Source organism: Schistocerca piceifrons, chromosome 2 (assembly GCF_021461385.2).
Source record: "Schistocerca piceifrons isolate TAMUIC-IGC-003096 chromosome 2, iqSchPice1.1, whole genome shotgun sequence".
NCBI classification, from domain to species: domain Eukaryota; kingdom Metazoa; phylum Arthropoda; class Insecta; order Orthoptera; family Acrididae; genus Schistocerca; species Schistocerca piceifrons.
In genome coordinates, this window is record NC_060139.1 from 924,280,706 (window position 1) to 924,297,489 (window position 16,784).

The following is a 16,784-nucleotide window of genomic DNA, read 5'->3' on the forward strand; positions in this document are numbered from 1 at the left end:
GGGTGAATCACATTTTTGCTACACAAGGTTGCTGGTCGTATGAACAAACACAACATCGAGGTAAACGGCGGCTCGAAACGTGCAGAGTGCCGCGGCAGCAGGCTATGGGAGCAGTATTATGCTATGGGAGACATTCTCCTGCGCTTCCGTGTGACATATGATTGTAATCGAAGACACACTGACAACAGCGAACTACCTGCATTCCTTCATACTTGATGTCTTCCTCAACAGTGATGTCATCTTCCAGCAGTATATTTGTCCGTGTCTCGGAGCCACAGCCGTGCTACAGTAGTTTGAGGAGCATTGCAGTGAACTCACGCTGATGTCTCGGCGACCAAATTTGCCAGAAGTAAATTCATGGAACCTATGTGGTTCGCTATCGGGCGCCATCACCGTGTACGCAAATCAGCTGCCCAATATTTACGTGAATTCTATGAGCTGTACGTAGAATGTAATGCCATGTATCTTCACAAACCTAACAACAACCTGTCTGTTCCCTGATATGCAGAAACAGTGAGGTATTTGTGTCAAACACGGACAAATAAGTTGGTTCATCAGTGTAGAGCACCAATGTCAGACACTAACCGCAACTTTTTCGGCATTTTCTGGGCACTGTATCCTTGATCATCGGTGTTAGCACTACACAGCCAGACGTCGAAGCTTGAGAAGTGATCTACCCTAAAGCAGATGACATGATTTTCGCTAGTTCTGTCGCTGATACTTGCTATAAGTATAGTTGGAAGCGTCATAAATTTACTGTGACGGCAGTTAAACTAGGCATGTAGTGTAGAATTTCTTATACAATATCGTTGGTTAGAAATCGATAGTTATAGAATTCTCTACGACGCCAGCGGCGCAATAGACCTGCGGCTAAGAATGATACACAAGTCGGGGTCACGCTGAGGGCATCATGACATCGACCTGACGTCATGACGTGACGTGATGCGATGCAATGTTGATAAAAATCTCTGTAATTGGGTAAAACGCGCAAAATTGTGGAAAACATGTAGAGCTAACAAGGAGAGGTCCCCAACGTCGGGACCGACTTTTTTAAACAATGTATACGGTGAGGTAGATTAAGGTCCAACGAATCATACCGTGCAGCCATTCACCCTGGTGGACCCCCGTTTACGAGTAATGAACGAGCAAAAAATGGTAACACTTTACGGACAAGTAGGTATAATGGTTAAGGTACTGACTTCACCTGTAAAAGGGTGTGGCTTTGAAGTTTGATGAGTGCTACCAATTTTTTTTTATCTTTAACACAATGACTTTGATCAGTCTTTTTATTCCGTTATGTGGTTGAAATCTAATTTTTTGCTGTTCCCTTTTCAATTCATATTAGACATTGTGTGGAATACATGATTTGCTTTCATTTTCATGCCTATCAGTCTTTATCCACTTGAAATCCCTCTTCATGTGATTTTGTTATTGTTATACAGGGTGTTACAAAAAGGTACGGCCAAACTTTCAGGAAACATTCCTCACACACAAAGAAAGAAAATATGTTATGTGGACATGTGTCCGGAAACGCTTACTTACCGTGTTACAGCTCATTTTATTACTTTTCTTCAAATCACATTAATCATGGAATGGAAACACACAGCAACAGAACGTACCTGCGTGACTTCAAACACTTTGTTACAGGAAATGTTCAAAATGTCCTCCGTTAGCGAGGATACATGCATCCACCCTCCCTCGCATGGAATCCCTGATGCGCTGATGCAGCCCTGGAGAATGGCGTATTGTATCACAGCCGTCCACAATACGAGCACGAAGAGTCTCTACATTTGGTACCGGGGTTGCGTAGACAACAGCTTTCAAATGCCCCCATAAATAAAGATAAGAGGGTTGAGGTCAGGAGAGCGTGGAGGCCATGGAATTGGTCCGCCTCTACCAATCCATCCGTCACCGAATCTGTTGTTGAGAAGCGTACGAACACTTCGACTGAAATGTGCAGGAGATCCATCGTGCATGAACCACATGTTGTGTCGTACTTGTAAAGGCACATGTTCTAGCAGCACAGGTAGAGTATCCCGTATGAAATCATGGCGGTGAATCGAGGAAGTACAGTACACACTGACGAAACTAAAATGAGCTCTAACATGGAAATTAAGCGTTTCCGGACACATGTCCACATAACATCTTTTCTTTATTTGTGTGTGAGGAATGTTTCCTGATAGTTTGGCCGTACCTTTTTGTAACACCCTGTGTATCAGCTTCGATTTAGTTGATACCATTTTGTCATATCTAGATATTTGATACAGAATCCTTAAACGACATAGTGAAAATATTAGTTGCAGATACTGGATTAGATGAAATGTGTTTAAAAATGTTCTAAGGTTATGAATAAATCAGGGAGTTTACAATAGAAGTGGCGAACTACACCGATTTAGACATTTAGTGAAGGGTCTATGGACAGCCTAGCAACAGATAACACTGAAGTTATATTACATAAAATTCACATGAGATACTAAAAGAATACTCCGATTAATGATATCATAAGGGTTTGTTTCCTTTAATCGTTTTGTATATACACTCCTGGAAATTGAAATAAGAACACCGTGAATTCATTGTGCCAGGAAGGGGAAACTTTATTGACACATTCCTGGGGTCAGATACATCACATGATCACACTGACAGACCCACAGGCACATAGACACAGGCAACAGAGCATGCACAATGTCGGCACTAGTACAGTGTATATCCACCTTTCGCAGCAATGCAGGCTGCTATTCTCCCATGGAGACGATCGTAGAGATGCTGGATGTAGTCCTGTGGAACGGCTTGCCATACCATTTCCACCTGGCGCCTCAGTTGGACCAGCGTTCGTGCTGCACGTGCAGACCGCGTGAGACGACGCTTCATCCAGTCCCAAACATGCTCAATGGGGGACAAATCCGGAGATCTTGCTGGCGAGGGTAGTTGACTTACACCTTCTAGAGCACGTTGGGTGGCACGGGATACATGCGGACGTGCATTGTCCTGTTGGAACAGCAAGTTCCCTTGCCGGTCTAGGAATGGTAGAACGATGGGTTCGATGACGGTTTGGATGTACCGTGCACTATTCAGTGTCCCCTCGACGATCACCAGTGGTGTACGGCCAGTGTAGGAGATCGCTCCCCACACCATGATGCCGGGTGTTGGCCCTGTGTGCCTCGGTCGTATGCAGTCCTGATTGTGGCGCTCACCTGCACGGCGCCAAACACGCATACGACCATCATTGGCACCAAGGCAGAAGCGACTCTCATCGCTGAAGACGACACGTCTCCATTCGTCCCTCCATTCACGCCTGTCGCGACACCACTGGAGGCGGGCTGCACGATGTTGGGGCGTGAGCGGAAGACGGCCTAACGGTGTGCGGGACCGTAGCCCAGCTTCATGGAGACGGTTGCGAATGGTCCTCGCCGATACCCCAGGAGCAACAGTGTCCCTAATTTGCTGGGAAGTGGCGGTGCGGTCCCCTACGGCACTGCGTAGGATCCTACGGTCTTGGCGTGCATCTGTGCGTCGCTGCGGTCCGGTCCCAGGTTGACGGGCACGTGCACCTTCCACCGACCACTGGCGACAACATCGATGTACTGTGGAGACCTCACGCCCCACGCGTTGAGCAATTCGGCGGTACGTCCACCCGGCCTCCCGCATGCCCACTGTACGCCCTCGCTCAAAGTCCGTCAACTGCACATACGGTTCACGTCCACGCTGTCGCGGCATGCTACCAGTATTAAAGACTGCGATGGAGCTCCGTATGCCACGGCAAACTGGCTGACACTGACGGCGGCAGTGCACAAATGCTGCGCAGCTAGCGCCATTCGACGGCCAACACCGCGGTTCCTGGTGTGTCCGCTGTGCCGTGCGTGTGATCATTGCTTGTACAGCCCTCTCGCAGTGTCCGGAGCAAGTATGGTGGGTCTGACACACCGGTGTCAATGTGTTCTTTTTTCCATTTCCAGGAGTGTAGAACCGGCAATAAACTTTCTCGAGGAAAGACAGCTGTAGTGGTTAAGGATGAAGGCTTGCACGCTATTACGCAAGTTGGTGTCTTCGAACTATACATCGAAGACATAACTAATGTAGAATATCTTGAAAGGTATCTGGATCGACTGGATACAACATTGTGGAATTAATCGGTCCGCGTAACTGTTACGATCACGATCGAGTATCCGACGAATACAACCAGAAAAAGAACGTGGACTACTGACACACACTGTCTGTTTACGTACACTATTACGCGCAACCGCTACAGAATACACTTCACTAGGACATAATGCGCTCACAACTACATAGAACAATGTGCTGACCGCTGACTGACATTTGCAACGTACTGCACGTACTGTGGACATTGCACAGGTGCCCATCCGTTGTCAAATAGAGCGGCACAACTTGCAGCCTAAGCTAGGATCTGAATTTATGTTCAAGCATGCATTTTTCGCGATGTTTCTTTATTTTCGTCCAACTCCTGTACAACAACACTCACTCTAATATCCCTTCCGTATTGAGATTAGTATCAAAGGCTTGCAGTTAAGGCAAATGCAAAGTACAGTTGAAGATGTCATCTGCATTTTTTACTTAAGTGAGTGAAACACGGAAAAAGAAAAATGAAAGGAAGTTGGGAAGATTGTGTTTAACTTCCCGTCGACGTCATTAGAGACAGAGTACAAGCAGGGATTCTCTTAAGAATGGTGAAGGAAATCGCCCGTGCCCTTTCAAAGGAACCATCCCGACATTTGCCTGGAAAGATTTTGGAGAATCACGGAAACCTAAAACTGGATGGCCGGACACGGGTTTGAGTCGGCATCCTCCAAAGTGCGAGTCCAGTGTGCTAACCACTGCGCTACCTCGCTCGGGAAAAGAGAAAGAAGGGGCGAAAATACTACACGAAGGAAAAATTTATTACTTCTCACTCCATGAAGCTCTAATTTCTTTGAACTGTCAGATCTGTAAATTAGTTATTGTAAAAGGTATCTTTCTCAATAATTAATGTTTACACTTATTACCTTGTCCTTTAATTTTATTATTTTATGATACATTCTAATCTGAATGACACAGTTTGCATACGCCTTATATTTACAACTATAGAAGATCCATTCACATTTATGTGACCACCATTCAGAAAGCTTAATAACCACCTTTTGAGGCGCAAACGTGCAGGTAGAGAGTCAGTGGTTCTGCGGAAGGTATCGACAAAGGATGTGGAGCCATACCGACTTCTGTGCCGCGGCCAGCTGCTCTATGTTTTTCGGTTGAAGATGAATGGCGCGAACGGCCCGATTGAAGCAGTCCCACAGATTTTGATCGGCTTAAATAAGGGGAGTTTGGTGACCATGGCGGTACAGCATTTATCTGCTGTAGACGCAGTTGCGCCGAGGAAGAATCAAACTGAAAGCAGGAGTGGACGTGGCCCCGAGGATAGATGCATTCTTGTGTTGGTCAATTTTGCGTGTGAAAATAATGTTAGCCAAGGAATGCCACGAAAACATTCACCAGACTATGACGCTTCGTCCTGTACACTTCCGACGATATTGCAGGGCCAACCACTACTTTACGAAGAAGCATAAAACATGATTCACATGAAAACACCACCTGTCGCCATTCTGCTGACGTTCAGTTGCGGTTTTGGCGTGCAAATTCCAGCCTCCGTCTCCGATCAACAGCTGTCAGCATAGTTGCATGATCCAGGCGCCTGTTGCGGAGGTGCATGCGAAGCAACATTCGCTGAACGGGCGTTGAGGAGACATACATTTGTGGGCCAACAAAGAAAACGCTGCTAAGTTTTTTGTAAACGTGAACATAAAACTGGTGTGCATATGATTTGAAAATTAAAAACGCAACGAGTAAGAATCAGTAGCAATAAGAAAACAAGCATTGAATTCGGAGTTAGCCGGCCGCGGTGGCCGAGTGGTTCTAGGCGCTTCAGTCCGGAACTGCGCGACTGCTACGGTCGCAGGTTCGAATCCTGCGTCGGGCATGGCTGTGTGTGGTGTCCTTAGGTTAGTTAGGTTTAAGTAGTTCTAAGTTCTAGGGGACTGATGACCTCAGAAGTTAAGTCCCATAGTGCTCAGAGCCATTTGAACCAAACCGACGTTGAGATATCCTATAATTTATTGTTAACTGTACAACACTTTTATTGTGACGAGTACGATAACGCTTAACGCCAGTCTGTTAAAAATACGTAATTCATGCTCCGTATCAGTTGATACTCCGTAAAGATCATGTTGTAAAGTTCACAAACTGCTGTATGCGTGTCCACGTGTAAACCCAACATTTTGTTGACTAACACATAAGCAGAATAGTACTGTACATTAAAGTCTTCTATCTCGGAAACCATTCGGAATAGGGCGTTTGTCCATATAAAGTTTTTGCCTGCAAATGGTCGTTCCTGTCACATCCCTGAAAAGTGACCATTCCTCCTGGGACACCCTGTACATAAATTTGTTTCGTGTTTACACATTTATTACTTGGCTGTATGGACCAGTGGCCGAATCTGTTTCAAAGGAGATAATAATACGAGAAACGTTCAGTATGCAATGCAACACATATATCTGAAGGCAGCTTAGTTTTCTTTAGCATTCCAGCACATCACGCTGTTTCCCTCTCTTTTGGATATAAAATCCCATTACGAACTATAATCTCCATCCAATGCAAGAGCCTTACGCCACCCTACTGGGAGGGTCTGTATGCCCGCATGGTATCACCTACTGATTAACGTCGGAGTCAACGTTTTGCAGCATCATTAATCACTCCATCATCCACTTAACTGCATCCTGCAGAGAGCGTTCTTCATTCGACCAAACAGATCCATGCTTTAGGGTGGATGAGGAAGAAGGGTTTAGTGAAGTTTTGTGAGCTGCTCTTGTGTGCGCAGATTTGTATGACGTTTTGTGTTGTCATGGACAAGGTGAAAGTCGTTTGCACTTTTGTGGCAATAAAACGTTGAAGTCGTTCCTTCAATTTCCTGAGGGCAGCACATTAAACTTAAAAAAATGGTTCAAATGGCTCTGAGCACTATCGGACTTAACTTCTGAGGTCATCAGTCCCCTAGAACTTAGAACTACTTAAACCTATCTAGCCTAAGGACATCGCACACATCCATGCCCGAGGCCCGTAGCGGTCGCGCGGTTCCCAACTGTAGCGCCTAGAACCGCTCGGCCACCCTGGCCGCCAATAAACTTCAGTGTTGATCGTTGCAACATGAGGGAGGGCAACAAAGTGTCCACATTAACAACAGATATGTTCAGTTGTGGAGCGAGGTGTTTGACTGTGATACGTCGAATGAGAATGTCGGCACGTTTCAACACTGCATGAGTCACATCCACTTGCACCGAACCAGCAGGTGGGATATCGGTCAGGTTTGTACTTTTGTTCACTGCCAGGCTTCTGCAGACGGTCTACAAGCGCTTATGAATATCTTCGAAGCTCTGGATTTCCTCCAAAACAAACATAATGACAGCGCTCTCCTTGGAATGCATTTCCGTTAGAGATGACACTTCGAAGCCTACGTATGACGCCGTCACATAACGGAACTTCGTGGAACTATAGTAGGTGAAGCGGGAATATTCCACAATGACCCTCAACAATTCTTAATGTTTTGAACCGAAACTGACAAAGGAAAAAAAAAAGTGTTACATTGCTCATTGAACGCCCCTCGTGGAATGATGCCTTCATTTCGAATGTGGAGTTTGCTCCGCCCGCGTTATGTTTAGAACAAATGCTGATACGTATTTATTTATTTAGTTATAGTGCAGTTAGGACGAATGTCGTTGTGAATGAAACCAAAACTGCACTTGTTCTTTTTCCAGGTTTTAGAAGCTACTCGTTAAGGATGAAACCTGCTGGACAGTAATGCGCCTGTCCGCATCGTTTCACTGAACGTGTCCATCGGACAAACAGATCTGTTTGCGCCCCGGCGGAGAGGGATATGGACTGCGACGGGGCGATAACGAGCTGCCCTGCCGGACTTCACGCGGACAGCCTGCCCACTGAAGGCAAAGATCCGCCGCGCTAGTGGCTGCGCCGCGCCACTTGCTGTCAGGATGGAGCGGTACGCAGGTCGCGTTGCCCTGGTTACAGGCGCCAACTCTGGTATCGGTGCCGCCACTGCACGGGCGCTGCTCCAGAAGGGGCTCAAGGTCGTCGGTCTCGACAAGAGTATCGACATGATCAAGGTAATTAATTAACCAGCAGCCTCGGCGCACCAACTGAAAACAGTACAGTTTCAAAAACTGCGCCAATACTTATGTTTCTAGCATTGTTTAGCTAGCTTTAATAGAAGTACTAAGGTTGTCAGTGCTAAAGAAAGATCAGTTGATGTGGACGGATAAGGTATTGTTTCTTTCTACTTTTGAGTCAATCACTTTTTTATGGTACAGTCGTAACTGGTTTTCGGTCTTCAAAGACCAACCTCAAATGCTACAATAGAGAATAGAAAACCTTAAAATAAGACCTGAAAAAGGTGGAATTACGTTCACTGGATTTACTTGGGAGCTTAGTAATGTGCTACAACAATGCATATAGTTCACACCTGTGGGCGGCATTTGATGAACAAGTGCTCATCACCGTTCCTACAAACGGCTGTCGTTTTTCCCAAAATGTATTAACAATTCTTGTTGCTAGAAACCGCGACTGTAAGACTGTAACACTGTAAAAAGTAGTGTTGGAACTTGTCGATGTATTCACAGAGATTCAAAACGCGCGATCTCATGTCGGCAAACAAAGAAACTAAGACTTTCCTTAACGTTGCGTGTGGCTTATACATTTACATTTGTGAAACCCTTCCCTAGTTAGAGATTAAATAATATTAGATTGTGATAACAAACTGCAGAGTAGCTCGCGGTCTAGGTTTGATTGATAGACGACAGTTTGTAGATGATAGTTTGTTTGTGAGACTGGGAAACCAACGAGTCCGTCTCGAGTCGAAGCTTTTTCTCTCTCTTTCTTTTTTTTCTTTAATGTGTAATTTTGCATCTTTATACATTATCCGCAAGCCACCGTACGGTGCATGACGGATGGTATCTTGTACCATCACCAGTATTTCCATTTTGTGTTCCACTCGAAAATGGAGAGAGGGGAAAACGACTGTCTACGTGCCTCCATACGCTCCCTAATTTGCGCTACCTTCGTGGCCCATCGTTAAACGTACTTTGGCAGCAGCAGAAACGTTTGGAAGTCAGCCACAAATGGTCTTCGAATTTTCTCAGTAGTGTTTACTGAAATGGAAATCGTCTTCTGTAGATGGATTCCCATGTACTTTCACGAAGCATCTCCGTGATACTCGCGCGTTGCTCGAACCTATGCTGACAAGCCAAGTAGACCGCCTCGGAGTTGCTTCTACATCTTTCTTTAATGTGACATGCTAGGGATCCCAAATACTGCAACACTATTCAAGAATCCCTCTCACAAGAATTGTGGTCATGGTCTCCTTCACATACGAACTAACTTTTCATTCGAATCCTCCCAAAAAATTTTAATTGACAATACGCCTTCTACATGTGCTCGTTTCATTTCATATTGTTTTGCAACGTTACACGTAGATACAGTGAGCATAACGGGGGTATGTATAGATATTTCTATTGGTGGCTGAGGACGGTGCACTGAACATTACATCAGTATTGTGTCACTGCAGACTAAAAATTATAGACAATACAAATCATACGTTATAAGGCTGGATAGCACTTTCAGGCACATGATTCAAGAGCAAATCGTGAATGCCTGCATTTCTCCTGGACAGCAGGTCTGGTGTGAAGTATCAAAGTCAGGCTGCAAAACGGTTAGTGTACACTCCTGGAAATTGAAATAAGAACACCGTGAATTCATTGTCCCAGGAAGGGGAAACTTTATTGACACATTCCTGGGGTCAGATACATCACATGATCACACTGACAGAACCACAGCCACATAGACACAGGCAACAGAGCATGCACAATGTCGGCACTAGTACAGTGTATATCCACCTTTCGCAGCAATGCAGGCTGCTATTCTCCCATGGAGACGATCGTAGAGATGCTGGATGTAGTCCTGTGGAACGGCTTGCCATGCCATTTCCACCTGGCGCCTCAGTTGGACCAGCGTTCGTGCTGGACGTGCAGACCGCGTGAGACGACGCTTCTTCCAGTCCCAAACATGCTCAATGGGGGACAGATCCGGAGATCTTGCTGGCCAGTGTAGTTGACTTACACCTTCTAGAGCACGTTGGGTGGCACGGGATACATGCGGACGTGCATTGTCCTGTTGGAACAGCAAGTTCCCTTGCCGGTCTAGGAATGGTAGAACGAAGGGTTCGATGACGGTTTGGATGTACCGTGCACTATTCAGTGTCCCCTCGACGATCACCAGTGGTGTACGGCCAGTGTAGCAGATCGCTCCCCACACCATGATGCCGGGTGTTGGCCCTGTGTGCCTCGGTCGAATGCAGTCCTGATTGTGGCGCTTACCTGCACGGCGCCAAACACGCATACAACCATCATTGGCACCAAGGCAGAAGCGACTCTCATCGCTGAAGACGACACGTCTCCATTCGTCCCTCCATTCACGCCTGTCGCGACACCACTGGAGGCGGGCTGCACGATGTTGGGGCGTGAGCGGAAGACGGCCTAACGGTGTGCGGGACCGTAGCCCAGCTTCATGGAGACGGTTGCGAATGGTCCTCGCCGATACCCCAGGAGCAACAGTGTCCCTAATTTGCTGGGAAGTGGCGGTGCGGTCCCCTACGGCACTGCGTAGGTTCCTACGGTCTTGGCGTGCATCCGTGCGTCGCTGCGGTCCGGTCCCAGGTCGACGGGCACGTGCACCTTCCGCCAACCACTGGCGACAACATCGATGTACTGTGGAGACCTCACGCCCCACGTGTTGAGCAATTCGACGGTACGTCCACCCGGCCTCCCGCATGCCCACTATACGCCCTCGCTCAAAGTCCGTCAACTGCACATACGGTTCACGTCCACGCTGTCGCGGCATGCTACCAGTGTTAAAGACTGCGATGGAGCTCCGTATGCCACGGCAAACTGGCTGACACTGACGGCGGCGGTGCACAAATGCTGCGCAGCTAGCGCCATTCGACGGCCAACACCGCGGTTCCTGGTGTGTCCGCTGTGCCGTGCGTGTGATCATTGCTTGTACAGCCCTCTCGCAGTGTCCGGAGCAAGTATGGTGGGTCTGACACACCGGTGTCAATGTGTTCTTTTTTCCATTTCCAGGAGTGTATATTGACAGGCATAGTCCACTTAGTAGTGCGGTGTGCCCATGCAGAACACATCAGGTCGTGAAGTTTCTGATGTGTTTGTGAGAAGACTTTTCCACACAAAGAAAAAACAACCAAATGTTGTGTGAACATATTAAGGTGTCTTGTATAAAAATATCTGCACCTAAACCTGTTACAACCTGTATAATAGCGTGCCTGTGACAAGCAGCACAACACCAATACGGTGTCCGAATATTACAGGGTTGTTTTTCCTACTCATCCGCATTAACAGACATTCTTTGTGCAAGGTGTCATTCATAACACCAAATTGAAATTATCTCCAACTTATCCTGTAGCCTCTAAGAAACTCAACGAAAGAACTATTCTTTACACTGCAGTCTCGTCAGCAAATAGTCGCCCTATGCGTTACATCGTTTATCAACGTATAGAGAACAAGACCGGTCCCGTCACTCGTCCCTGGTGTGCTCCCGACGACAATCTGGTCTCATTTGTCGTCTGAGGAAACCTACTGGGTACTATTACTTAAAACTCATCGAGTCACTCAATATCTGGGAACCTATTCCATGTTCTCGAACCTTCGTTAAGCACGCAATAGGGCGCAATCTCGAATAAATTCTTTAAACCCAGGAAAATAAAATTTGCCTGTTGCCTTTCGTCCGTGATTCCCAGGTTATCGTACGCGAAAAGGACAAGCTGAATTTTGCACGAGAGATGTTTTCTATGTCTCTGCTGATTTGTGGACAGAAACTTTTCCGTGCAAAAGTAATTCATTCTTTTGAACTCAGAATATGTTCATCAATTCTCCAGCGAAGCTACTTCAATGATATTGGTCTGTACCATTGCGGATCCGTTCTTTCGCTCTTCTTATACACAGGAGTCACCTGCGCATTTTTCCACTCGCTTGGGACTTCGCTTTTAACGGGAGGCTATGCAAAGTACGTAACGGACCAGTGCCAAAGAGTACTCTCCGTAACACCGAACAGGGATTCCATACCCACCTGACGTCATATATGTTTTCAGCTTTTTCAGTTGCTCCTGTATAACAAAGATGGCTATTACATTGTCTTTTATACGAGAGACTGTGCGACGGTCGGACGATGATGTCTTACTATCTTCCTGCGTGAATTACTTTTTAAACGCGAAATTGAAGCTATTGTTCATATTACTGCCTTCTATTGTCTCACCAGACTGGACTGGTCCATGACCGACTGAATAGAAGCCTTCCACTCAGTTACTGATTTTATGTACGGCCAAAGTTTTCTCCACGTCTAGTCAAGATCTGCTGTTGTATGGAGGTAGAAGTTGTGTGCTTCTTGTGTCTGCTTATAGATACATGGGTTTCTGCTAACTTTCGCCTGGCGTCTGTTCCGTTTCCCTTTTTGAACCAAGTGCAGAATTCGCTGCTTCCTCGGAATTTTCCGAATTTTGTTATTAAACCAGAGTGGCTCTTGTCTGTCCCTAATCCACTCAGTAGGTGGCTAGGTCTGCTGTGGTGACAGACTGACCTATAGCGCGCTGCGATGTCTTGGTTAAGATTGTAAGGTGACAGGTTTGCTGTGTAGTGAACAGCGGGAACCAACAGTAAAAAGCTTTTTATTGTGATGCTATGTGTTGCCTAACTGACGTCTTCAATATTTTTATTTGTAAGTCTCAACTGTAGATGTCGTTCGTGTGTTTTGTTAACAAAGTCTTCTTCCGTTATTGTGGATGTGGCTTGGATCGTGTTGCTATAACGGCGATGTTATTAACACTGACAAATTTGCAGTCCCAAGAAATAACCAACGAACGTGGTCACTCATACGAAAAACATTTAGAAAGACGATAACCGAGAAATGGAACATTCGCCCTAATCAGCAGCCTGTTACATTAACTGATTCTTGTCGTTTCCTTGAAGTACAATATAACACATGAAAAACACAATATTGTGTATGATTTACAGGATTAATTTATATAGTCAGCCGGTGTACAAGGCCATCATGATACGTTAAGCCACTATCGCCGACAAAGGTGTTACAATATTTGTAAACAATATTCGATAATCTGTTACTCATCCAGACTGGGGCAAAAACACATAGTACATGTAATTTTTTACAGTGCGGTGGTAACACAGTTAAAAAGGTAAAAATTTGAACAGTAAATAGATATAAAGGGAGAAAACGAGGAAAAACGTTAACACTAAACTCGAGAGCACTGCCTATGTAACAATATACATTAATGAAATGAAACATTATGGTGTCAAAGAAATTTTTTTCAAGTCTCATACATCTGTGATGTATATATGCAGACAGTCGTAACGGACGATAATTTCTACCATGACTGGGATTCAAACGCAGTTCTCCTGCTCACTATGTAGATGTGCTAACCATTACGCCACTCTGACATAGTGGTTTTGCGCAGCTGCAAGGACTACCCTAGGAAGCCTCCCTCCTCTACCAAACTCCCATTTGTTCCCTGGCCCACAAGGTATATGATCTTAACTCTAAAGGGATAGAAACCCATATTCGAATTCCGGCCGTAGTACAAATTTTCATTCGTCACTTTAGTCTGAATATATACAATTTACATTAAATTAACAATCCCAATAACGTTAGTACTTTTACAAGGCTAATAAAAAGTAGCTTGAAGAGGTTTTACATGTGGAAAGTGAGACAGAAACAGACTTTAAGATAAATTGGGCAACTGTAACAACAGAATTTATGAAGTACATAAACAATCACAATAAAATAGAAATAAATACAGGAAACTGGACGAGTGGAAAAGACCAGGCAGCATGAGATAGAACGGAAACCTGAGAGAATTAAGAGATGTTTAGAGGAGGAGAAGTACTGAGCTGGGTTCTGTCATTGAATATTAAATCAGAATTGTTGGCCACATACTTGTTGATTTCCAGGCCCTCCAATAGACTGAGTTTGTGGCCTTAGTCTGCTAAGCGCCATCGGACTCTCAGTGGTAGCTGTGATCTTATCAGTACACGCTCAGGTAATGTGGACTCATCATTCTACGATCTTCAGCTGATTTTATACTCTACCAGCCAAGTTGCAACTTCTTTACCTGATTGGCTAATATAAAATTAATCAGAATCAGGACAAATAGTTTTGTATATCTCATTTTTGTCAGCACCTTGGTCTTGCCTTTGCTATACATTGGGCTTTGTGTTCTTCACATGGAGGGAAATACTATAGTGGAAAGATGTCAGTGTTTCCGCTACATCTTTTGATACTTCTCCTAGGTATGGTATTGTACACTATTCTTGCAATAAATGCAAAGACCAGCAGGGGGAGCACAGAAAAGGAGTAGAATTTTTGATTCTTGTTTCTGATGACAGGTGTGATCTGTCAGTACAGGTTTGTAGCTACTGTTTGTAACACGAAATTTGTGCCTCAGTCTACATGATTGACATCTTTTCCGGTTTTATGATACAGCAGTGTCCTGTTGTTAACAAGAACAATGCTGCTTCGAACATGTATGCATGTCAGGCACTCTGGCGACTACAGCTGTTATCATATACATGGAACGTATTCAAAGTTGTGAATACGAACAACCATCAGCTGAATAAGAGAAGAATGACAGAGAAAATTTGTGCCAGCACGTGAGTCGAACCCAAACTTCGAGCTTTACATGAGTAGTCACGTTAACCGCTTTCCTTTCCATGCACGACTCACAGCCAGACCTAATCTTCCATATGTCGTCGTTGCTGCAACACAACCTTTACTCGTATTCTGTACGTATTCGTGTACCGCAGCTGTCAGTGTCTAGTGTAATCGATGGAATACTGCGAACGTTTTCAGATGTCAGTGAGTCCTGTAACAGAGGCAGGTTGTGGGGAGCACCCCAGTAGTCACCCAGTGGGATGTGGAAAACCACCTAAACACCACATCCAGGCTGGCCGCCACATCAGCCTTATTTGGTAACCGCCAGGCGAATTCGATCTGGGGCCGGCGCGCTTACCTGAGTCCAGGAAGCAGCGCGTTTGTGCTTTTGGCTAACCTGGCTTTAATAATACTGGATCATCTATCTCTACTAAATCAACCCCTGTTTCCTCTTCTATCACATTAGACAAATCTTCCCCCTCATAGAGGCTTTAAATGTGTTATTTCCATCTATCCACTTTGTCCTCTGCCTTTAACAGTGGAATTCCTATTGTGCTCTTAATGATATCATCCTTGCTTTTGATGTCACCGATGGTCGTTTTGGCTTTCCTGTATGCTGAGTCTGTCCTTCCAACAGTCGTTTTCCATTTCTCTGCATTTCGCCTTAGCTTCCCTGCACTTCCTATTTATTTCATTTCTGAGCGATTTGTATATCTGTATTCCTGAGTTATCCAGACCATTTTTCATCGCTCAACTTAAGCACTTTTTCTGTTACCCTTAGTTTCTTCACAGTTACCTTATTTGTACCTATGTTTTTGTTTCCAACTTCTATGATTGTCCTTTTTAGAGATGTCCATTCCTCTTCAACAGTACTGCCTACTGAGCTATTCCTTAATGCTGTATCTGTAGCCTTAAGGAACTTCAAGTGTCTTAAACTTCAGCCTACTCTTCCTCGCTTCTATATTGTGATCTGAGTCTATACATGCCCATGGGTACCTCTTAGATTCCAGTATCTGATTTGGGTGTCTCTGTCTGACCATGATGTAATCTAACTGAAATCTACCCATATCACTTGGCCTTTTCCAAGTATACCTCCTTCTCTTTTAATTCTTGAACAGAGTATTCGGTAGTATTAGTTGAAGTTTATTACGGAACTCAATTAGTCTTTCTCCTCTCTCATTCCTTGTCCCAAGCAAATATTCTCCTGTAACTTTCCTTCTATTCCTTCCAGTCCCCTATGACTATTAGATTTTCGTATCCCTTTACATACTATGTTACCCTTCCAACATCCTCATATACTTTCGCTATTTCTTCATCTTCAGCTTGCAAAGTTGGCATGTATACCTGATTTATCATTGGCGCTGTTGGTTTGCTGTCGATTGTGACAAGAACTACACTATCAGTGCCCTGCTCACAGTAGCATTCCCTCTGCCCTACCTTCCTGTTTATAAAGAATCCTACTCCAATTATCCTGTTTTATGCTGCTGTTGATATTACCCTATACTCATCTGACCAGAAATCTTCGTCTTTCTTCCATTTCACTTTAGTGGCCCCTACTATATCTAGATTGAGCCTTTGCATTTCTCTTTTCAGATTTTCTGGTTTCCCTGCCACATACAAGCTCGTGACATTGAATGCATTGACTCAGGGAACTTATCCTTTCGTTGATTATTCAGTCTTTTTGTCATTGCCACCTTCCACTTGACAGTCCCCTCCTGGAGATCCAAATGAGGGACTATTCCGGAATCTTTAGGAGGGAACATCATGACAATTCATTCAATTACAGGAGACATTTCCTGTGGATACACATTACGTGTCTTTAGTGCAGTGGTTTCCATTGCCTTCCGAATCCTCGTAACATTGATCATTGAAGATTCTTCCGCCTTCAGGGCAGTTTCCCACCCCAAGGACAGGAGAGTGCCCTGAACCTCTGTTCCCTCCTCTGCCCTCTTGACAAAGCATTTGGCAGAATGAGGGCGACTTCTTATGCTGGATAT

At 45.0% G+C, this 16,784-nt stretch overlaps 1 protein-coding gene across 1 annotated transcript in view; it reads left to right on the plus strand.

The window, feature by feature from the left end:
* The first annotated feature begins 8,033 nt into the window (after positions 1-8,033).
* Positions 8,034-16,784, plus strand: part of LOC124775991 (dehydrogenase/reductase SDR family member 11-like) — a 55,972-nt gene continuing 47,221 nt past the window's right edge. The window contains exon 1 of the mRNA XM_047250832.1: positions 8,034-8,165. Within this exon, the coding sequence (XP_047106788.1) occupies positions 8,034-8,165 (132 nt within the window). The remainder of the gene's footprint in view (positions 8,166-16,784) is intronic.